The sequence below is a fragment of the Macrotis lagotis genome, chromosome 3, assembly GCF_037893015.1.
Source record: "Macrotis lagotis isolate mMagLag1 chromosome 3, bilby.v1.9.chrom.fasta, whole genome shotgun sequence".
In the NCBI taxonomy this organism is placed as follows: Eukaryota; Metazoa; Chordata; class Mammalia; order Peramelemorphia; family Peramelidae; genus Macrotis; species Macrotis lagotis.
The window spans coordinates 31,705,039-31,727,382 of NC_133660.1; the positions used below are offsets into that span (position 1 = coordinate 31,705,039).

At 39.1% G+C, this 22,344-nt stretch overlaps 1 protein-coding gene across 1 annotated transcript in view; it reads left to right on the forward strand.

Annotated features, from left to right (window-relative positions):
- The first annotated feature begins 178 nt into the window (after nucleotides 1-178).
- The window catches only part of LOC141517412 (protein ABHD18-like), a 49,701-nt gene continuing 27,535 nt past the window's right edge, over nucleotides 179-22,344 (forward strand). Inside the window, 5 exon segments of the mRNA XM_074228384.1 lie at nucleotides 179-221; nucleotides 5,444-5,507; nucleotides 10,447-10,546; nucleotides 11,185-11,269; nucleotides 18,363-18,463. Coding sequence (XP_074084485.1) covers nucleotides 10,455-10,546; nucleotides 11,185-11,269; nucleotides 18,363-18,463 — 278 coding nt within the window. The 5' untranslated portion in view covers nucleotides 179-221; nucleotides 5,444-5,507; nucleotides 10,447-10,454.

A 22,344-nucleotide genomic window follows, 5' to 3' on the forward strand; every position in this document is an offset into this window, starting at 1 on the left:
CGAGCGCACGCTCGCCCCTCCCCCGCCCGCCCCGGCCTTCTGGGCCCCGGGACCGCGGCCCGGGGAGCGGCGCGAGGGGGCGGTTGGGGGAGGGAGGAGCCGAGCGCGCGCCCGCGGCCGGGAGGAGCGGCTACGTGCGGGCCCGCGCGTGCGGGAGACAGAGGCCGCCCGGCCCCGGCCCCGGCCCCGGCCCAGGCCCCGGCCCCGCGCGGTGACCTTGGGTAAGTCGCCCGCCCGGCCCCGGGCCTCGCCCCGCGGCCTCCCGAGGGCCCCCAGAGCGCCGGGCGCCGGGACACGGGACTCGTGGCTGCACGGGCCCCCCCAGCCGCCGGGCCCCCGAGCCCGGGCCTTGGCCCCCCGCCCCCGGCGCGGCCCCCTCCTCCCGTGTGCCTCAGTTTCCTTAGCTGCGAGCCGCTCGACCCCGTGCCGGCCCCCGGGGGCGCCCGTGCCCGAGAGACGGTCCTTGAGGGAGGACGGGGGGCGGAGGGGGGCGTCCCTGGCCCGGCCGGGGCGGCCCCCCGGGGACAAGCCGCCGCGGTGCGTGCCCCCGGGGCTCCAGGAGCGGCTGATGGGAAGAGGGCCTGCCCCTCTCCCAAAAAGGCGTCTCACAGTCTGTTTTGGGGGGGTCACGACTCTTGGTCAGACTTCAGCAAGGCTTTGTGGTTTACACAGCGCTCTCAGCGCCCAGAGCTTCAGTGGCCACCTGGCCCGGGCCAGGACCCAGGACTCCAGCCCCCAAAGTCTTGACTCTGCCAAAGGAACTGAACAGACACGAAGCCAGACGCTTAAAAATAAGGTTACGCGTGACTCTTATACCCTGCAGATTTAAAATAGTTTAAGTCATTACTTTTGAGAATAAATAAAAATACAAATGAAAGCTTTGAGTGCAAAGCAATAAAATCAAAGGTGGTGATAGTTCAAAGTCTAGAGAGCAGTGATCTTTCTACTTGATCTCCAGACACTTGCCTCACTTTAGTAACACAGCTCAGCTTCATGAAATGCAATTCGAGGAAAGCACTCATTTCTTGGCAGCAGAGCACTTTTCCTTTTTTAATGGAGCTAAACTTTCTCTGTGGTATTGACATTAAGCTGGACACTTGACCTTGTATTGTAGCTCTTATTGGCAGAGCCCTGTTGTATTAAAGGAATTTCCTGATGATCATAGCCTTGTATCGGATAGGAGAGGACTAATTGAAAGAAAGGCTTCAGTGAAGGATGTCCATCACTACCAGACCAAAGGTTTCAGAAGTCTTTTGGATTGTTTCCCTTTATTGTGATTGTGGCAGTTGATACTTGTTGCAGACTTCTCTTCTCTGAATTCTTCAAATTCGTTTCTTCTTGTACAGCAATATTCTGTTGTATTCATACACCATGATTTATTCAGCCACTCTGCAATCAATGACTACTTAGTTTCCTTCCAGGTTTTGGCTGCCCTAGATATTATCACGGAGTAGTTGTATCAGGTAACAAGATGGTTGTAGGGCATATACAAGGCATTGACTTTATTTTTTTAATAATCGTAGATTGTAATATAATATGTAATATAATAATAATAATTATAGAATGGTAGGACTGGTCCCTAGCTCTCCCAGCATATGCCTATCTTACCATAACCCATGTAAAATTTAGCCTTTTAACTTTACCAGTCTGATGACTGTGAAGTAAAACCTCAGTTTTAAGTTGTATTTTTTTTCTTTTTTTCTTATCAGTTTGGAGCTTATTTCACATGGTTGTAATTTGGATCTTTTGGGAAAACTTTCTGGTCATTTTTGGGAAATGGTTCTTGCATATATTTTTGTCAATTATAGATTGGGTATATATATTTACATACGCATGTGTACTCGATCTTTATTAGAGAAATTGCTTTAAACATTTTCCCTGATTAAACACTTCTCTATTGTTTCATTGATGTTGTTTTAATAAAAGCACTTCAATTTTATGTACCTGAAATGCCCCTCTTAAGAGTAGTTCTCTATTTGTTTAGTGACAAATTCTTCCCCTGGTTATAGTTGTTCAAGAAGAGTCTTGCACTCTCCTGCTTTTTTCCCAGATTCTACATGTCCTTCAATGATAAGCAGTACTTGGTATAGTATTTAGCCCAAAGAGCCCAAAAATCTGTATAGCAGCACTTGTTATAGGGAAGGAAAGGAAGGCACAATTGGGAATCTGTCACACAAATTATAGTAGTGAAGTATTACTGGTTATAGGAAGTAAGAAAAAGGTACAAATGTACAGAACAGAAACTGGAGAGGTCACTCACACTTGGGAGACAGGGCTTGAGTGATGACAGCCAAGTAGGAAGTGAAAACAAAAAGTTTTTGGGAAGAATCAGTAATGAATAGGGATCAGAGAAACTGTTTAGAATTTGAGAAAAAGAGAATAGAGGAAAGACCTTAGGATTTAGCAAATAAGACCTGAAACATGGAAATGTTGTACTTGCATGCACATGTATAGACTATATTGGATTTCTTACCATTTCAGGAAGAGGGGAGGGAAGGAAGATAGAATTTGAAACTTAAAACATGCAATTGGTGAAAAATAAAGGTTTGGGTTTTTTTTAAAACAAGAACATGGGATTAGAAGAAACCAGATTGTGAAGAATTAGGAAGTGGGAGGTGTGAGACAGTTAAGACTTCTGTTTATTTATGTGCCATTGATTTCTTCTGAGACCAAGGTGTCAGAAACACCTATGCATGGAACCCATTACACTCCTAATGCCACTGGAACTAGATTAAAATGTAATTGGAAAATATTTAATGATAATGATGTAATAAATTATAAGCAGTGTTAAATATGTGTAGTTTTTTTAAGTCAGTGTACAGCCAACTGGAATTTTGGGGTTTACACCATTGATCTAAGAGAATTTAACAAGTGAACATATGGAGTTGCAAGTTGTCCAATAAATTAGTGATCAAAGCCTGATTTGAAAACTTGAATTTCAGGAAACACTTTCTAGGTAAATTATTTGTTTATTTATAACTGCATTCTCAAAGTTGCTTTAATCACCTAATTTCTACTTTGAAGGTGGATGGACAGAATTTCTGTGGCTCATTCATGAATTTATCAAGTAGTTCCTCATTTCTCCTTTATCCTCCAAAGATATAATGTTTGTCCTAAAGAAGGTCCACAATTCTCAGAGTCATTTGGTTATAGGATGGAATAGGAAGATTTACAGAATATGAGGGTTGGAAGGGACTTGAGCCATTGACCAGTTCAGACACTGTGTGAGAGAAGTCACATCTACCATATCCCATAGGGAGGCCTCTTCTTGCTTCCTGACTGGGGGCCTCTTTTAAGGCAGCCCCATTCCTCTTTGGGGCAGTTCTAATCATTGGAAGTGATCCTTCACATCAAGCCTCAGTTTACCTCTGCAGACTGCTCTTGGCTCTGCCTCCCCCCCCCCATCAGCTCTCCTCTCCTCCCTCCTCCAACCTGACAGCTCTTAAGACTGGTGTCCTGAGTGCTTCTCCTGCCTGAGCCCTCTTTTCTCCAGGCTGAACATGATGAGATCTTTAGGGTCTCATTTGACATGGACTCAGGAGTCCACCAGGCTGCTGGCCCTTCTTTAGATACTTTCTACCTATCAGTGCCCTCCTTAAATCTGTGACCCCTAGCCTTGTACAGGAGAACCACAAAGAGGTCTGATAGGGGTCAAGGAGAGAAGGACTCTGAGTGCTTTCTAATAGAAACTGTGCCTGGAGGGAAAGTGATTCATTATATTGCTCAGAAAAATGATTATACTGTCCAGTAATGCTGGAGATTATTATAAAGTATTTTGGATCCTTGTTATCAATGGCTTATAAATTCTTAGTCTAGAGTGATTAAAGTGACTTTTATTAAGATAATCTCAATAAATGGACCACCTTTCTCAAGGGAAGAGGGGCCTCAAATCATGGCAAAGCTGGTCTCATGCAGTTTGAAAAGCTTGTTTCCTCCCTTCATACCAATCTTTGGCTGGGGTCACTATCTAATTGCTACAGTCACCTCCATATTACCCCCCCCCATTAATACTAATGAGCACAGGGGAGGGGAACAGTAAACCTTCTTGAACAGGTTCAATGGACGATATCACAGATCCTCAGTCAAACCCTGACTAGTTACTAGAGATTCCTTTTGCCTAACTCTCATTCCTGTAAACAGGTTGGCATCTTTTGGGTTTTCCACAAAGATCAGCCATCCTGACTTTTGTAATGTTTTATCCTCACATCTGTGAGATTCTGGCAATATCCTTTCAAACTTGCAGAAACAAAACACTTGATTCTTTCCCACAATCCCTCACGTCCTGGATACATCCAGAACATTCTCATTTTGGATCACCCTCCCTAGTGTTGAAGGGGACAGCTAAGTGGCAGGGTGAATAGAGCACTGGCCCTGGATGGAGGTACTAGGTAAAGGACATATTGAGAAATGAAATTTATGTAAAAATAAAATATTATTTTCTTTTAAAGGGAAAGAATTGACTTTCACATCATAAAAATATGGTTATATATTGCATAACTATATCAGATTACTTGCTGTCAAGGGGAGGGAGGAAAATGTAGAGTTCAGAATCTTACCCAAAAGTTAATGTTGGAATAATAAATAATAAAATTATAAAAACGGAAAAAATAAAGTGAAAGAATTGTGTTCTCAGACACATTTTTAAAAAGAATTATCAACTGCCTAGCATTTTTAAATCTAAGAATAGAACTTGCATAGCACTTTTTTTTTAGGTTTTTGCAAGGCAAATGAGGTTAAGTGGCTTGCCCAAAGCCACACAGCTAGGTAATTATTAAATTTGAAATATTAAATTTGAATTCAGGTACTCCTAGCTGCCCCCATAGTACTTTTCAAAGAGCAGATGATGTCCTAATTTGATCCTTTCAGCAATCCTAGGAGGTGGATGCTATTACCATGAGAAATGAGAAAACTATGGCAAACAGGCAAAATAACTTGCCCAGGGCCACATAGTAGTTAGTGTCCAAGGATAGTTTTGAACTTGAGTCTTCTTGACTTCAAATCTAAAATTCTGTTTGCTTCACCATTGAACTGCCTCTTTCAATAATGTATTTTCATAAGAATAAAAAAGAAAAGCACTGGCCCTGGAGTCAGAAGTACCTGGGTTCAAATCCGGTCTCAGACACTTAATAATTACCTATCTGTGTGGCTTTGGGCAAGCCACTTAACCCCATTTGCCTTGCAAAAAAATAAAACCCTAAAAAAAAGAATAAAAAAGAAAGATTAATTTTAAAAAATCTAGTAGTTAGATCTGAGATGATCTTTCAAGGTTCCCCTATCCCCTTAAGTATACTGCCATTCTTTCTAAACAAACTTCTTCTGAAGACACAGTATCAGGCACTTTGTATATTTGTTTGCAATAAAAGAATTTGGCCTCCAGACCTGTTTTCCTGTCTTTCCTCCCTTTCTCCTAATCTTGCAATGTCTTTTTGCTTTGCTTCCTCAGGACTCTGTGCCTCTGCAGGTTCTGTTGCTGGTGTGACTTTCTGGATGCAAATTGGGAAAAACAGGTATCAAACTTCGTTGTCTTATGTCTGATCTCTGATAGTTCCTAACATTTTCTGCCATTTCAGTGTGAACTGAATTTATGAAAACTGATTGCGATACCCTGGGGTGGGGGGTGGGGGGGGTATGACAAATCAGTGAGAATTACTGTGTGATCTAGAAGACCAAAAAGTGCAAGATGTATATCTAAGAACAGTAATTGAATCCTAGAATGATATGTAAAGGAATCATAGAAGTAATCTTATATTTCATTTCAAGCCTGAATTCTAAGTTGTATTTTGTTAAGATTATGGCAGATAGTTATTTTCTGGGATTCTTTTTCCTTTGGACTTTTTTTTCTCTTAGAGAAAGACCTATTGAGTTGGGTTTATTCAGGTGTCTGTTTTCATTTAAATAATAAGAAATATATTTGGCTCTAAAAAAACACAAATACAAAGTAACATTAAATTTATGAGGCTTGCCTTAACTAGATTTTAAATTTCAACAAGTCACAATCTTTGTTTCTTTGACAGTAATTCAACTAGCATTTATTATGCACAAGAGGTCTGTACCAAATAGTTGGCAATTTTTAAGCCCTTGTTCTCAAGGAGTTCATATTCTAGTTTTTTTTTTTAGGTTTGTTTTTTTCTTTTCAAGGCAATGGGGTTAAGTGACTTGCCCAAGGCCACACAGCTATTATTAAGTGTCTGAGGCTGGATTTGAACTCAGGTACTCCTGACTCCAGGGTCGGTGCTCTATCCACTGTGCCACCTAGCCCCCCCCCCGGAGTTCATATTCTTTTTTTTTTCTTTTGGCTTCAGTCTTCAATTTTAATTCCAACAAATCCAAAAACCACCAAGACTTCTGGTAAACAAAGTGAATGCTTTTAAAAGTGCATAATTTCCAACTCATCCACTTAAAATATTATGCAATTCCAGTTCATCAGCAAGAAAAGAAAATGTACTTGGCTATAAAAATATTAAGGAATGTTATTGAAAAGAAAAGGCTATTTGGTAGAAGTAACTACAAAAATAATTAGTTTAAATCTTTGTAAAGCTTTAATGCAAGAACATCACAGTACACTTTCTTTCCAAAAACCTTAAAGCATAATCAACTCCAAATTATAAATATCCACCTTTCACGTACTTGAAAAAGAATTGCAGCAAAGTGTCTCTTAAAAAATTAAGTAAAGAAGATTGATCAAGGAGTTCATATTCTAATAGGGGAAACAACATATAAGTAACTAAGGAGTCTGCAAAGATAGAAAGGGATCAGTTGTGAAAAGTTTTAAATGCTAAAGAACTGTAGATTTAACCCTGAAAGTCTGGTCACTTGATCAGTGAATGTGTGAGAGAGAGGTTAGGGGAAGAGAGGGAAGGACAGGGAGAAATGGAAGGAATTATTTAATACTGGGGTACAGGATCAGAGTTGGGAAAATTTAAGAAAGTATTTTGGTAGCATAATAGAAGATATGAAAAGAGATGAGGCAGGAAACAAAGACCAGGTGAGGACGTAGGCCTGAATGAGGGGGAGTATATCCTTAGTTTCTTAGACATACTAGTTACTTAAATGCTTGTTACATGGGGGAAAAAAAACAAAAGAATAACAAAAAAAAGCTAACATTTCTGTAGCACTTTTAGATTTACAAACTCCCTCATTTCATCCCACCCCAGCCTTTGGAGGGAGATGCTCTTACTTGGCTAGAGTCACACAGCAAATTAGTATCTGAGTCTGGGTTGAGACACCCCAGCTGACCCCTCACCAGGTTCTCTCCAGCCATCCCCTCTCTCCTCATCTCCCATGGACTGCCTTCCTGTATCAGCTCCAGTTCCACCTTCTTTTCTGCAGGCACTCCTTCCCAATCTCTAAAGATCGGTGCCTTTACTAATTCTTCCTGCAGGTCTTGGATCTAGTCTACTGTCCCTCCCATTCTGCCTTTTGCCTTTCTTTTGACCCTTAGCACACTGCCTGGTGGCCAGCCACACCGGCACAGATTGGACCTTTAATAAATGCTCATTGATTGAAATATTATAGAGGTCAGAACCAACTGAAGATGAGAGTAGGTGAGAGTGAGCAGGTAAAGATGATGCGAGGTGATGGGCTTGAGGGGCTAGGAAGAAGCCTGCTCCATAAGAACAGGAAAGTTGGGAGCAGGGCAGGATTTAGAGGAAAGAAGCAGTTTTGCTTTCAATATGTGGAACTTGAACTAGCTACAAGACACCTGCTTTGAGATGTAGAGAGGATATTTGGTGGTGTGAGACTGCAGCTCAGCTGAGAAACTAAGGCTGGATCTGGGAATCATGAGGGGAAAGTTGTGTGGGGGGGGGGAAGGAATCAGGGTGTCACATTACAGAGTAAAGATTAGCCTAGAGGTTAGGAAATCTGAGATTCTACTCCTGGTGAGTCATATGATCTTGGACAAGTCCCTTAGCTTCGCTGAAGTTCTATAAAGTGAGGCTCAGTTAGATCCTCCTAATTTCGAAGTTCTTAGTACTCTAACAATTTATAGAGTAGATGCTGTTTCTGAGTTATCCATGGTGATAAGTGGCTGCCATCTCCTTCTATCATCCTTCCCACTTCCCTGAGCAGTCAAGTGGTGAGAGTAGATAACATCCATCCCCAGACTGAACAGCGTTTTCTCCCAGCTTTAACTCTGCTTAAGGGAATGGAGTATGGACTGTCCTTTCTTTCCATCTTTATCACTTATATAAACATAGTTATGGAGTCTAGAAAGACCTGGTTTTCAGTCCAACTCCTGTGACTATGAAGAAGTCTTTGGAAGTCTCTGGGTCTCACGTTCTTCATTTATAAAATGTAGATAATAGCTACACTTACCTAACATGCAGGTGGTAGAGACCAAGGCCAAGTATGGCCTGCTTCTCTTTTTGTACAATAAAACTTTATTTTAAAATGGAATATCTGTTCTTAGCTCTCAAACCATACAAAAACAGGTGATGGTTTGTCCCTGCTCTCTATAAATGCCAATCATTATTATTATTATTATTATTATTATTATTATTGTTATTATCATCATCATTATTATTATTATTCAGGTACCTTCTTCCTCCCTTTTCTTATTCCCTATCAAAGCCATATAGTTGTCAGTAAAAAAAAAAATGATAATACTGTACTTTTGCACTGGCAGAAATAATTTTATTTAAGATTAACTCTACTTGGGGGCAGCTAGGTGGCGTAGTGGATAAAGCACTGGCCTTGGAGTCAGGAGTACCTGGGTTCAAATCCGGTCTCAGACACTTCATGATGACCTAGGTGTGTGGCCTTGGGCAAGCCACTTAACCCCATTTACCTGGCAAAAAAATCCTTAAAAAAAAGAAAGAAAGAAAGATCAACTCTACTTAAAAAAAAATCTAATATCACTTTTTCCTCCATCACTCTTGTCTCACATGATGAAATGGCTTTACCCCCACTGTGATCCTCATTCTTTTTTACTTATTTTCAACCTTTCCTTCTGTTGGTTCATTTAGGGGCGCTAGGTGGCGCAATGGGTAGAGCACTGGCCCTGGAGTCAGGAGTACCTGAATTTCAGATCTGGCCTCAGACACTTAATAATTACCTAGCTGTGGCCTTGGGTAAGCCACTTAACCCCATTGCCTTGCCAAAAAAAAATAATAATAATAATAATCTCATCTATTGGTTCATTTCCTAAGGCCTACAGACTTCTGCATGTCTTTTCTCTCATGAAAAAAAATGACCATATCCTTATCCCAAAAGGTGGGATACATATAGTAGGGATTTCCATTTTATCTCCTCTCACTTTGCTTAACTTCTGACACCCCGCTACTCATACTTTTGTGACTCTTTATTGCCTCCAGGATGAGACATAATTCAAAGCCCTTTCAGTCTTCTTGTCCATTCCTCCTTGGCACATCCTCCTTGCTCCAATGACCCTATTCTCCTGGCTGTGCTGTGAATGGAATTCTCCATCCCTGGGCTCCAGGCATTCTCTTTGACTCTGCCTACTGACTTCCTTGACATCCTTCAAGTCCCAGATAAAAAGACTCCCCAGGCCCTCTTCATTCAGGTTTCTTCCCTCTGGTCATTACTTCCTCTTGATCTTGCTTCTAAGCTTTCTTTGTCAGTATCTGTTTGCAAGGTATCTCCCTCATTGGATTGTATCTGGAGGGAAAGGATGGTCTTTGACTTCTTTTCGTATCCCTAGAACTTAACACATAGAAGATGCTTAATAAATCTTCACTGATTGATTGACAGGGAGGACTGTGTCATTTTTCCATCTTTTTTTGCTTAGTGTCTTAGACATACTAGTTAAATTCTTGTTACATTGAAAGGAAAAACCAAAAGAATAACAAAAAAGCTAACATTTCTATAGGACTTTTAGATTTACAAAGTCATATCATTTCATCCCACCCCAGCCTTCTAAGGGAGATGCTCTTATCATCTTTTATATATTGAGATGAGCATAGTTAGCTGACTTGTCTAGAGTCACATAGCAAATTAATATCTGAGTCTGGGCTTGAACTCAGATCTTCTAACTCCAGAACCAGTATCCACTCTTCCACCTGGAACACTCATTAAGTAAGCTACCTAGTGAAAAATAGAAGTTTAAATTCCTTTTTTTTTTGTATATTTAAATTCTCCTTAACTGAATAGAATAAACAGAAAAAGTGAATTTCCCCCACCACCTGCCAGAAAATGTTTGTGGATTGAAAATTCAGTGATAGGGGCAGTTAGGTGGTGCGATGGATGGAGCATCAGCCCTGTAGTCAGGAGGATGTAAGTTCAAATTCGGCCTTAGACACTTAATTACCCAACAGTGTGACTGGGCAAGTCACTTTAACTCCATTGCCTTGCAAAAATTAAAAAAAAAAAGTTCAGTGATAGAATATAATTAAAACTTCAAAATTTATACTGCTGCTAGAAAGATCACATGTTCAAGAATGGAATTAGTAGAATCAACTCACAGTGCTGTATGTATTTGCTTCTTAGACATCCCAATGGGTGTGAGCAAGCTAGATGTTTTTTACCGACGGCTCCTCCTCACCAAGCTTTTCATCAGAGGATGGGGAAGGCCTGAAGATCTGAAAAGGTGAGAATTTTGCCTTGCATTTTCAAACTAGAATTGCCAATGTCACTTTGCCAGTTATAGTCCAATTAAATAATTAATTTAGTTAACCTTTGACCTTCAAATTGATTACAGAGATGATATTTCTGTCCAGAACAACTCTTTGTAGGATCATCTACTAAGTGTGTTAAAAGCTGTGATATGTGGGGATGATCACTTTCACTTATGGATGCTCAGGTGACAATTAGTCATTTTTATAATTGTCACTTATCAGTTTTAGGTTTACAAAAGCAGGCGTTATTTCATTCTATGCTCACTGCAATACTAGGAGGGGAAGTGCTGTTTATTATTCTATTTTACAGTTGAAGAGATTGAGGCAAACAAAGGTTTGTGACCTGACCAATGTCACACATTTTCAAGTAACATATTATTAGTTATGGTTATTCTTCAAATCAAAAGGTTTCTTATTTCTTTCCTAAATCTTAGTGCAAAAGTTTAAATTATGGTTATTAAAAAGCACTTAGCAATTAAAAATTAATAATACTTATAGAACCATAAACTGGATTTTTTTTGAAAAGTTAAAAAAATAGTAATTAATTTCAATGTGATTATTTTTAAAATGGATGAAAAACTGAACTCATTTCTCTTTTTTTTCATAATAGGCTATTTGAATTCAGAAAGATAATTGGTAATCGAGAAAAATGCCAGAATATGGTTTCAAGAGATTATCCGGTATACATTGATAAGGTATTCAAAATAAAAATACAGCTATATAAATTTTAATGAAAACCAATGTCAAGATTAAATTGAATGTTTAAAATATAATAGGTATGAGGCAGCTAGGTAGCACAGTAGATAGAGCACCGGTCCTGGAGTCAGGAGTACCTGAGTTCAAATCCGGCCTCAGACACTTAAAAATTACCTAGCAGTGTGGCTTTGGGCAAACCACTTAACCCCATTGCCTTGCAAAAACTAACTAGATAGATAGATAGATAGATAGATAGATAGATAAAATGTAATGGGTATTAAAACATAGAAATGGACCTGTCTTTTATTATATAGGATAGTATTTGTATATTAAACTCATTTGTTGAACAGTCATTAGGTATGTATTATGTAATGGTTAGGGAATCTTAGAGAATCAAAAACTAGTTGAAATATTTAACAATTTTAGCAAAGTTGCAGAATAAAACAATAAATCTAGAAGCCATCAACATTTCTGTATATTATCCAGCAACATGAAGTACAGAAACTCCATTTAAAAGGACTGTATATAGTATAAAATACTTGGGAGTCTGCCCACCTGTAAAACAAACCAAGGAACTATGTGAACATAGTTACAAAATACTTTTCACACAAATAATATCAAATCTAAACAATTGAAAAGATAGTAATTTACTCGTGGGTAGGTCAAAACAGTATAATAAAAGTACAATAATAACTTAATTTAATCTACTTATTGAGTGCCATACTGATTAGACTATCAGAAAATTATTTTATAGAGCTAGAAAAAAATAATAGAATTCACTTGAAAGAACAAAAGATCAAGAATATCAAGGGAATCAGTGCGGGGGGGGGGACCATGAAGGACCTTGAAAGAAGGTGGCCTAGCAGTATCAGATCTCAAATTGTATTTTTTTTTAAGAAAGATTTTATTTGGGGTGGCTAGGTGGCACAGTGGATAGAGCACTGGCCCTGGAGTCAGGAGTACCTGAGTTCAAATCCGGCCTCAGACACTTAATAATTACCTAGCTGTATGGCCTTGGGCAAGCCACTTAACCCCATTTGCCTCGCAAAAACCTTAAAAAAAAAAAGATTTTATTTATTTTGAGTTTTACAATTTTCCCCCATTCTTGTTTCCCTCCCCCACTCCCACAGAAGGCATTCTGTCAGTCTTTACATAAAATTGTATTTTAAAGCAATAATCATCAAAACTGGTACTGGCTAAAAAATAGAGAGGTGGAAAACTATGGCAGAAACTAGGCATAGATCAACATTGCCCACGGTAATGGGTATATGATTAACACATTAAGGGTGATAAAGTGAGCAGATTAGAGGAGCATGAAATGGTTTACCTCAGATCCATTGATAAGGGAAGAATTTAGGATGGAACAATAGATAACATTATGAAATATAAAATGGATAAACTTGATTATATAAAATTAAAAGAGTTTTGGTCAAAGCCATTGAAAACATAATTAGAAAGAAAACTGCGAAGAAATTTTTTCACACCAAGTATCTCTGGTAAAGACCTTATTTTTCAAATATATAGAGAATTGAGTCAAATTTATAAGAATGCAAGTCATTTCCTAACTGAAAAGTCAACAAAAAATATGAACAGGCAAAGAAATGAATGGATATCATAACTATAGGTATATGAAAAAGTACTTTAAATCATTATTGATTAGGTTAATCTAGATTATAATAACTCTGAGGTTCCATCTCAATTTATCAGATTGGCAAATATGACAGAAAAGGAAAATGATAAATGTTGGAGGGGAAGTGGGCAAATTGAGATGCTGATACACTTTGGGGCAGTTGTGAACTGATAACCATTTTGTAGAGCAATTTGGAGCTATACCCAACCCTTGATCTAACAATGCCACTACTAAGTCTTTATCCCAGAGATTTTTTAAAAAGGGAAAGGATCCTAGTTGTACAAAAATGACCTCTCTTTTTGTGGTGTCTAAAAATTGGAAATTGAGAGGATGTACCTCAGTGGGAGAATGGTTGAACAAGTTGGTATAAGATTGTAATGGGGATATTACTGTGTTGTAAGAAATGAGGAGCAGGAAAACCTAGAAAAACCTAGAAAGATTTGCATGAGCTGATGTTGAGAGAAGTTAGTAGAAGCAGGAGAACATTGTACATTGCAACCGCAACACTGATCAGCAAACAACTCTGAATGATGTGGTTCCTCTCAGCAGTTCAGTGATCCAGGACAATCCCAAAGGACTCAGATGGATAATGGTGTCTGAATACAGTCCAGAGTGCATTTTTCTCTCCTCTTCCTCTCTCTCTCTCTCTTAGTTTTTTCAAGGCAATGGGGTTAAATGACTTGCCCAAGGTCACATAACTAGGTAATTATTAAGTGTCTGAGGCCAGATTTGAATTCAGGTCCTCCTGATTCCAGAACCGTGCTCTATCATTGTACCACCTAGCAGCCCTAGGGGAAAAAAAATCTTTTTAAAAGTGTTAAAAATTGTTTTTATATGTAGTTGGAGAAAAAAAAGAAGTTTTTAAAGTGTTTATTATGTGCCAGGGACTGTGCTAGGATCTCAGAATAGAAAGGCAAAAGAAATAGAGATACTGCCCTAGAGGAACATTATCACACTCTAAAGGGAGAAACATCAACAAGTATAAGTATATACAAAAGGTGTCTAAGGAAGTGGTCAGCTGAAACAGGACTTGGGGTAGAATTGGTGGGAAGGAGTGTGCTAGGAATGGCCTCATGTAAGCAAAACAAAGCCATACCCTGGAAAGTGGCTGCTTCATTCCATACCTACATTCTGTCTTTATATTGTAGTCATCATATCCTTTGATCTCCAGGTTCTGCTCCCTTCACTCTGTATCATCAGTTCATACAAGTCTGTGAATCCATCCTTTTCATCCTTTCTTGTCAGGCAGGAATAGTCCATTGTGTTCGTGCACCATAGCTTGTATAGCCATTGTCCAATGGATGGACGTCCTTTTTATTTGTTCTTTGCTACAACAAAAAGTGAAAGTAAATATTCTTCTGCATATGAATTTTTATCCTTTTTTAAAGTTTGAGTTATATGACTACTGTTAGAATTTCGAGATGAAAGGAATGCTGAGTTTAGTGACCTTTTGAGTAGATGGCTTTTTTTTTTAGGTTTTTGCAAGGCAAATAGGATTAAGTGGCTTGCCCAAGGCCACACAGCTAGATAATTATTAAGCGTCTGAGACTGGATTTGAACCCAGGTACTCCTGACTCCAGGGCCTGTGCTTTATCCACTATGCCACCTAGCCACCCCGAGTAGATGGATTTTCAGAGGAACCATACCCATTCAAGATTTCCATCAGCAGTGCATTTGTATGCCTGTCCACCACTCCAACAACTTCCATCTTCCTTTTTTTGTTTTGTTTTGTTTTGTTGGCAAGGCATTGGGGTTAAGTGACTTGCTCAGTCACACAGCTGCATGATTATATTAAGTGTCTGAGGTTGAATTTGAACTCAGATCCTCCTGACTCCAGGACCAGTGTTCTGTCTACTGTGCCACTTATTACCCCTTTTTTAATATATATATAATTTACCAATGTGATGGATGTAAGGTACAGTTATTTTAATTTTTTTAATTGGTGATTTGGGATATTTTTCATATTGTTTATAGTTTGTTTTTTTGAGAACTGTCTGTCCATCTCTTGTCCCTTTATCTATTGTGAGGTGGCTCTTGTTCTTAAGTATTTGAATCAGTTCTCTTTTTTAGGGGCAGCTAGGGTGGCAAAGTGGATAGAGCACAGGAAGTCAGGAAGATCTGAGTTGAAATCTAGCCTCAGGTACTTTGTAGCTGTGTGACCAGGGCACATCACTTAACCTCTGTTTGCCTCAGTTTCCTTATCTGTAAAATGGGAATAATGAAAGCCCTTACCTCCTATAGTTGTTGTGAAGATCAAATATGATAATAATTGTAAAGCACTGGCATATAGCACACACTACATAAATAAAAGGTATCATCATCATCATCATTATTATTATTATTATTATTAATCTTGAGTATTCAATTCTTACCAGAGGTCTTAGCTGAAACAATTTTTCCTAGTGAATAATAAAAAATCATTTTTCCTAGTTTCCCCTCTTTATTTTAGTTGTATTAATTTTGATTATGTGAAGATTTTTCATTTTTATGTAATTAAAATTGTCCCTGTTACCCTTTGTTTGGTCAAGATGTCCTCTCCCACCCAGTTTGAAAGATAGCATCTTCCATCCTCCTAATTTTATTTATTTGTGACAGAATCTAGGCCTGTACATCAATTTGGAATTTTTGAGTTTTGTGGTGTGAGATAATGATCTAAATTTAATTTCTGACAACTTGTTTTCCAACTTTTGTCGAGTAGTTGTAATTTTTCAATATGTTGAAGATTGTGCTCCTATGTTTGATTGCTTTTAGATCTTGTGTTCCTAAGCTGTTCACCTGATCAACTCTACAGCATTTTTAACCAGTTCCAGATAGTTTTGATGATCACTGTTTTGCATCACAATGTGAGAGTTGGTGCCATTAGACCCCTTTATTTTCTATTTTTAAAAATTCTCTTAAGATTCCAAACCTATTGTTCTTCTAGATTGATACAATACTTGAGTAATTTTATTTTATTTTTATTTATTTATTTATTTATTTTAGATTTTTGCAAGGCAAATGGGGTTAAGTGGCTTGCCCAAGGCCACACAGCTAGGTAATTATTAAGTGTCTGAGACCACATTTGAACCCAGGTACTCCTGACTCCAGGGCCAGTGCTTTATCCACTGCACCACCTAGCCGCCCAATACTTGAGTAATTTTAGATGACACTGTATATAAGGTACTTCCAAGAGAAGAAAGAGCTGCTCCAATGATGGTGCATCATTTCAGCCTGGGGGGAGAGGGGGGGAGGAGGAAGAGTGTGCATGCAGCAACAAGACCTGTGATGAGGAGGCTGTGAAGAGGGTGTCAGAGAGCAAACAGTTGGGTGCTTGCTTGGAGTTGTATTCTAGGAAAGAAGGTACTCCAGAGTGAGAGCTGTTGTGAGGGGGGCCTTGGAGTAATCTAGTCCACCCTCATTCTGCTGATAGGGAGTTGAGGTCGGGATAAGTGAAGCACTTTTCCCAAGGTCTGGGAAAGTCTGGGAAAGCAGGAAAAGATTCATGTAGGAAGGGACTTCTTAAGGAGGCTGGAGATTCTAAGAGGGAGAGCTGAGAAGGGAGGCAATTCCTAGCATGATGTTGGGAAACAGTGTCTGGCATATGGTATAGCTTAATAAATGTTGATTGATTGATTGATTGATTGTATGAAAAAAAATCAGGTCAATGTGACTAGACCAGAGAATGTCTAATGAGGAGAAGCTATTTGTAATCAGACTGAAAAAAGATTAGGGCCAAATTGTGAAGAGATTTAAATGCCAACTTAAATTTGATCCAGAATTAAGAGGGAGCCAGTGTAATTTATTGAGAAGGAATCTGTGTATTAGAAAAATAACTGAAATGATTAAAAAGTTCAAATGGGGAGTGGCTAGGTGGTGGATAGAGCACCGGCCCTAGAGTCAGGAGGACCTGAGTTCAAATCCAGCCTCAGACACTACCTAGCTGTGTGGCCTTGGGCAAGTCACTTAACCCCATTGCCTTGCAAAAACTAAAAAAAGTTCAAGTGACATTATTTATGGGTAATTATTAGTTTGTTAATTGGACTAGCAGATAGTCTGTAATTTGAGGTCAGTGGTTCTCTCAGGAACCAAAAACTTGGCCATAGAAGCTGCTGAATATTTAATTATCCTTGGAAGAAGGGATATTCCAAGGGTAAAAATAAATTCTGATTAACAATTGAGATTGAATATTATGACAGTTGAGCTTATTCCAGTGAGGGGGCTGGGGACCTGATTCTGATCATGGTAAAACTCCTCAATGAAGGGTCTCATCTCCACACAGACCACTTAAATTGTTAAACAGTGGGCCAGAATTTACCTAGATTAGATTCTCTTTACCCTTTAATCAGAAATAAGCTCTCCCAGTTAGATGGGGTCCAGTTCCCCTGATTGAGGAGGATGTCTCATTTGTTATCCTTGTCCTTCACTAGGGCTGGGCTTTGAATGAGGAAATAGAAAAAGGAAAAGCCCTACCAATAATTTGTCTATTAATATAATAAGTAAATAATTATTTTCTCATTACTGTGCCAGCTATGTATAGTATAGATTGCAGTAAAGTAATAATAGTGGAAGTGAGAAAGTTCAGTCTGCAGAGATAGTCCTGAAGAAATGGTGTAAAGATCTGAAGGAAGGTGTTTTCGAGAAGGAGGCAAGTCAGGGATGAAATCAAGACTCTGAACCTGAGTGATTAGAAGGATCTATTCAGAAGAGGAGGTGGTTTCAGAAAAAGATATTGAATTTTGTTTAGGGCCATGCTGAATTTAGATGCCTCAAACTGTGAGCAATTCCCAGGCAACTGATCTGGTGCTGGATATAAAGGTCTCCTAGGCCCTGGGTATGCTGTTTCCTGTTGGAATGTGAGTTCATTGAAGACCAGGACTGTCTTTGCTTTTGTATACAATTCCCTTCATTATTGACCTAGAGAGCCATTGCTTAAAGGATGGGCATGGGAGCATGCAGTCTGATGAACTTGTCGGTTTCTACTGAGGTGTGGTGGTGATCTGGTCTACTAGGGCACCCCTTGTGGGCACTTCTGATCAAACTCAACACTACAGTGGGATTGGGTGGCACAGTATATCTGTAAGACCCTGATGTATCTTTGGGCACATGGGCTGACCACATGGTTGAAAAAAAGAGAGCAACTTAACTTTACTATTGCCATGGAATATTTCACATTGTAGGTAAGAGTCTTTCCCTCGAATCCAGAAAGAGCCAGTTGAACTGGATGGTATTCCTCACTTTTCATCAACTCTGATAAAAGAAAATTTAGATTTATAAACACAGACATTTACAAGAGAATTCATCAGCCAGGTCCTTTAACTTTCTAGTGGGAGAAAAATTAGCACATCTCTGATCATCCTGTTTCTTTTGTATCCATAGCTCTTTGTACAGTCATAGAGAGTTCCTGTTGAATTGACCCTTTTTTTGGTATCTGGTTCTTGTATAAACCTGGCATTCACATGTTAATTTATTTCTTCCTGTACCAGATTGAAGAAGAGACTGACTGTAAGATTCTTGAAGGACATTTTGTTTCTCCTATGGCTCATTATGTTCCTGATCTCATGCCAATTGAGTCTGTAATTGCCAGGTAAGAGATTTCATTCTTAAAATAGAATATTAAAGAAACAACTCAGTGATACATGTATAAGATTTTTATTTCATTCTAAAATGAGAGATATCAAAAGCCTTATTAATTTAAGTACATGCACGAACTTTGAATAGGCCAGTATGTTTTCAGGTTGAGGTCCTTAAGTGGATAAATCCTTTGTAACCTATATAACAATTGAAGTGAGTGTTTCAAAAGTCCTGAGGGTAAATCATTTCATTCTTATTCTTCTCACAGTCCTGTTTCTTGTCATTAATTTGCTTGATTATACTTTTTATATCATGTGATTAAAAATGTTTGCCTAAGGTGAGGGGGAATGAGTAAGCCTTCATTCTCATCAGAAATGGTTCAGAGAAGAAATAACATACACACTTAATAGGGTATAGAAATCTAGCTTACCCTAGAGAAAAATGAGAAGAAAGGGATGGGATAAGGGAGAATGGGGGGGGGGGGGGAATAGGTGATAGAAGAGAGGGAAGATCAAGGGAGAGGGTACTCAGATACAACACACTTTTGGACAGGGCCAGGATGAAAGGAGGGAGAGAGAATAGAATAAATGAGAGTGGGGAGGAATAGAGTGGAGGTACAGCTAGTAATAGCAACTGTGGGAAAAATATAGAAGCAACTTCTCTGGTGGACTTATGATAAAGAAAATAACTCATCCCAGAGACAGAGCCATTGGAATCTGAACACAGACTGAAGTACATTTTTTTCTCTCTCTCTATTCTTGAGGTTTCTCATCTTCTGCAGGGGAGGGGGGGTTTATGTTTACTCTCCTAACAAGATTATTGTAATACTATAAAAAGAAATGTTTGCCTAAAGGTTGAATTAATGAAATTTTACTCTCTCGTTGTTATTTCTTTGTGATCCCATTTGCGGTTTTCTTGGCAAAGATGCTGGAGTCTTTGTCATTTCCTTCTCCAGCTCATTTTTACAGATAAAGAAATTGAAACAAACAGTGAAATGACTTGCCCAGGGTCACACTGCTAGTAGTAATTTAAGTCTAGCTTTGAACCTCAGACCCTTCCTCACTCCAGCCCTGACATTCTGTCCACGGTACCACCAAGCTACCCTACTGTTTTCAAGTTAGGGGACAGATGTGCTGGAAAGCAGATGAGTAGCCAGCCAAAAACAGGATGCCATTTTTTCCTCCAATTCAGAGATTTTGCTCTTGCTACTCTACCCACTAAAATGGAAGCCAACAAGGAGATGGAGAAGAAAGTAAGCTAGTGATAGCAATGAAGGGTTCCAGAAGCCATAGCTTTTCACCCCAGTAGCATGTGAAACATGAACTATCCCAAGTTGGGGGTTTTCTCTTTCTTGCATCTTTATTCCACTACCTATGAGATTCAGGGAATTCTCTGGACCATAGTTCTCCCCCATTTCCATTAAAAATGGAGAAGGATCACTAGCTCTTTGTCCCTTGAAGAGCTTAGTCATGGGAACTTTATATAACAAAGAAGAGATAAGGAAGACCTCTGTTATCTTTCAGGTAATGAATATAGAGTTGATCATTTGATTATCCCTAGTAGGAGTTAGTGAAGAGTAGAGTATTGAGGCAGCCTCATGCTAATTGCTGCCCTGGAGAGTACAGAATTTGCCAAAGAATAGGTGTGACATGGTGTTTGTCCTTCATTTTTGCAGAAGACCATGACATCAGGGAGGTGATGCCATGACACTCACAAATTGGATTTGAATGAGGGGGGTACTGTGCTGAATCACCAGCCTTACTTTCTTCTCCAGAGCCATCTAAGTCCAGTGGCCAGATAGGAAGTAGGATGACTGGAGATGGCTCTGGATGCAAGGCAATCAGGGTGAAGTGACTCATCCAAGGTCAAGATCAAACTTTTTTCTTAGTAAAAAGTCCAAGACTGGATTCAAACTCTCCTGCCTCGAAAGCCACTTCTCTGTCTACTGTGCCACCTAGTGACCCCTAGGTGTGACAAAAAATGAGCTTCAGATACTCTGCTTCTAATATCTCAGCAGTTTTTGTTCTCTTATTGGTAAAACAAAACTCATTAATTTAAAATGTCATGTTTCATATCATAATAATCAAATTGCTTGTCTTCTCTATGTGGGGAAAGGGGAAAAGAATTTGAAACTCAATTTTAGGAAATGAATGTAAAAATATTTTTGCATTTAATTGGGAAATACTTAATAAAATATATTTAGAATTTTGAATGTTAAAGGTCACAAAAAGCTTGAGTCAGTTGGATTCGTTATTTGGAAGTATGAAGTTGAACATGTTACTTCTTTGCAGTATTTCAATTCTGGTAGTTTTATTTGCACAGCCAGTAGAATGGAGTCTTTCATGCTCCAACTTAGTTTAAATAAAGTAATACGCCTTTGAAAGTAGCAAAATGCAAAGAGGGCGGCTAGGTGGTGCAATGGATAAAGTACGGTCCCTGGAGTCAGGAGTACCCGGGTTCAAATCTGGCCTCAGACACTTAATAATTACCTAGCTGTGTGGCCTTGGGCAAGCCACTTAACCCCATTTGCCTTGCAAAAACCTTTAAAAAAAAAGGAAGTAGTAAAATGCAAAAACAGTGTATTTATGCAACATGCAGCTTCTAAATATATAATTATGATGGTTTGGTGTAAATGTTTATTTTCTTAGTCCCTTTCTTTTGAGAAACTTTATTTAATCTAGTGGTCTGTACCCACTGAAAAGAGCAAGAAATCAAATTGCCCAGAAATTAGGTGACCTTCCCAAGGTCAAACTGCAACTTTATATCAGCACTGACCAATATTTATTTGCTTTATCTTTGGTGACTTCTTATTTCTTCCTCTACTTAATTCATTGAACTGAAGTGATAATGATGACGAGAGGGATTGGCATAGAAAATATTGAGTATTAAATAGTAGTAATATTAATAAGTTAAGAGGTATATAACCTCACTGATTGTATAGGATATGCAAAGGAGAAGAAGTATCAACTTTTCTCTTCCTGTTGATTTACATTTGAATTATTAATAATGGCTCAGGCTTACAAAGAACTTTCAAAACTAAAAGAAGGAAGTGAAGAACCAAGACAGATTGCATCTGGGCATGTCTAGCAGCTGAGGAGATGGCATTGCACAGACAGGGATGGTCACTGGTCTAGTGTGATTGGCATTAGAGTCTGTGAAGAAAAGAACTATGAGGAATGAGCCTAATGAAGTCTACTGGAGCCAGATGGTGAAGGGCTTTAAAAGCTCTTCCAGAGTCTGTATTTAATCTTAGAGGCAAAAGGAAGCCCCAGGAGCTTTTTGTGCAGTCAAATGACTGGCTGACATCTGTGAGGGTCTGAGGTGATGAAGCCATGAAGTACAGAAGCAGATGGTCATGTGAGTGATGAAGAGGAAACACAGTGGGAAACCTGTGGGTTCAATCAACAAGATGTGGCATAGGCTTAGATAGGAAGAACAAGGGAGTAGGTAGAAACCTGAGGAACTAGAAGGAGATTAATACCCTCAACAGAGAAATTAAGAAAGAAGCTTTTGGAAGGGTAGGGAAGTTGTATTTGGGGCACAGTGAATTTGAGATGCAATTGGAACATCCAGTTGGAGGTATATGAACATTGTTATTATAAGATGACATGATACAAAAGCACCAGCAAACTAGTGAGGAGCAGTAGACTGAATTAAATTTCTTGGGCTTCATATGATAGAGGGGTAAAGAGACCAGTTGGATGTAAGGCAAGACTAGAGGTCATAAGAGAGTCTCAGATTGGAAATTGAACTTCAAGCCTGAAGAAATCAAAAGAACTTGAGATAAAACTCTGCTATTAAGGTGAGAAATAGAGATGAGGATCTAGCAAGGAGACTTGAGATGGTGAGGCCAACATACGGAGAGTCAGGAAAGCAGCATCAGAAAATGTCTGT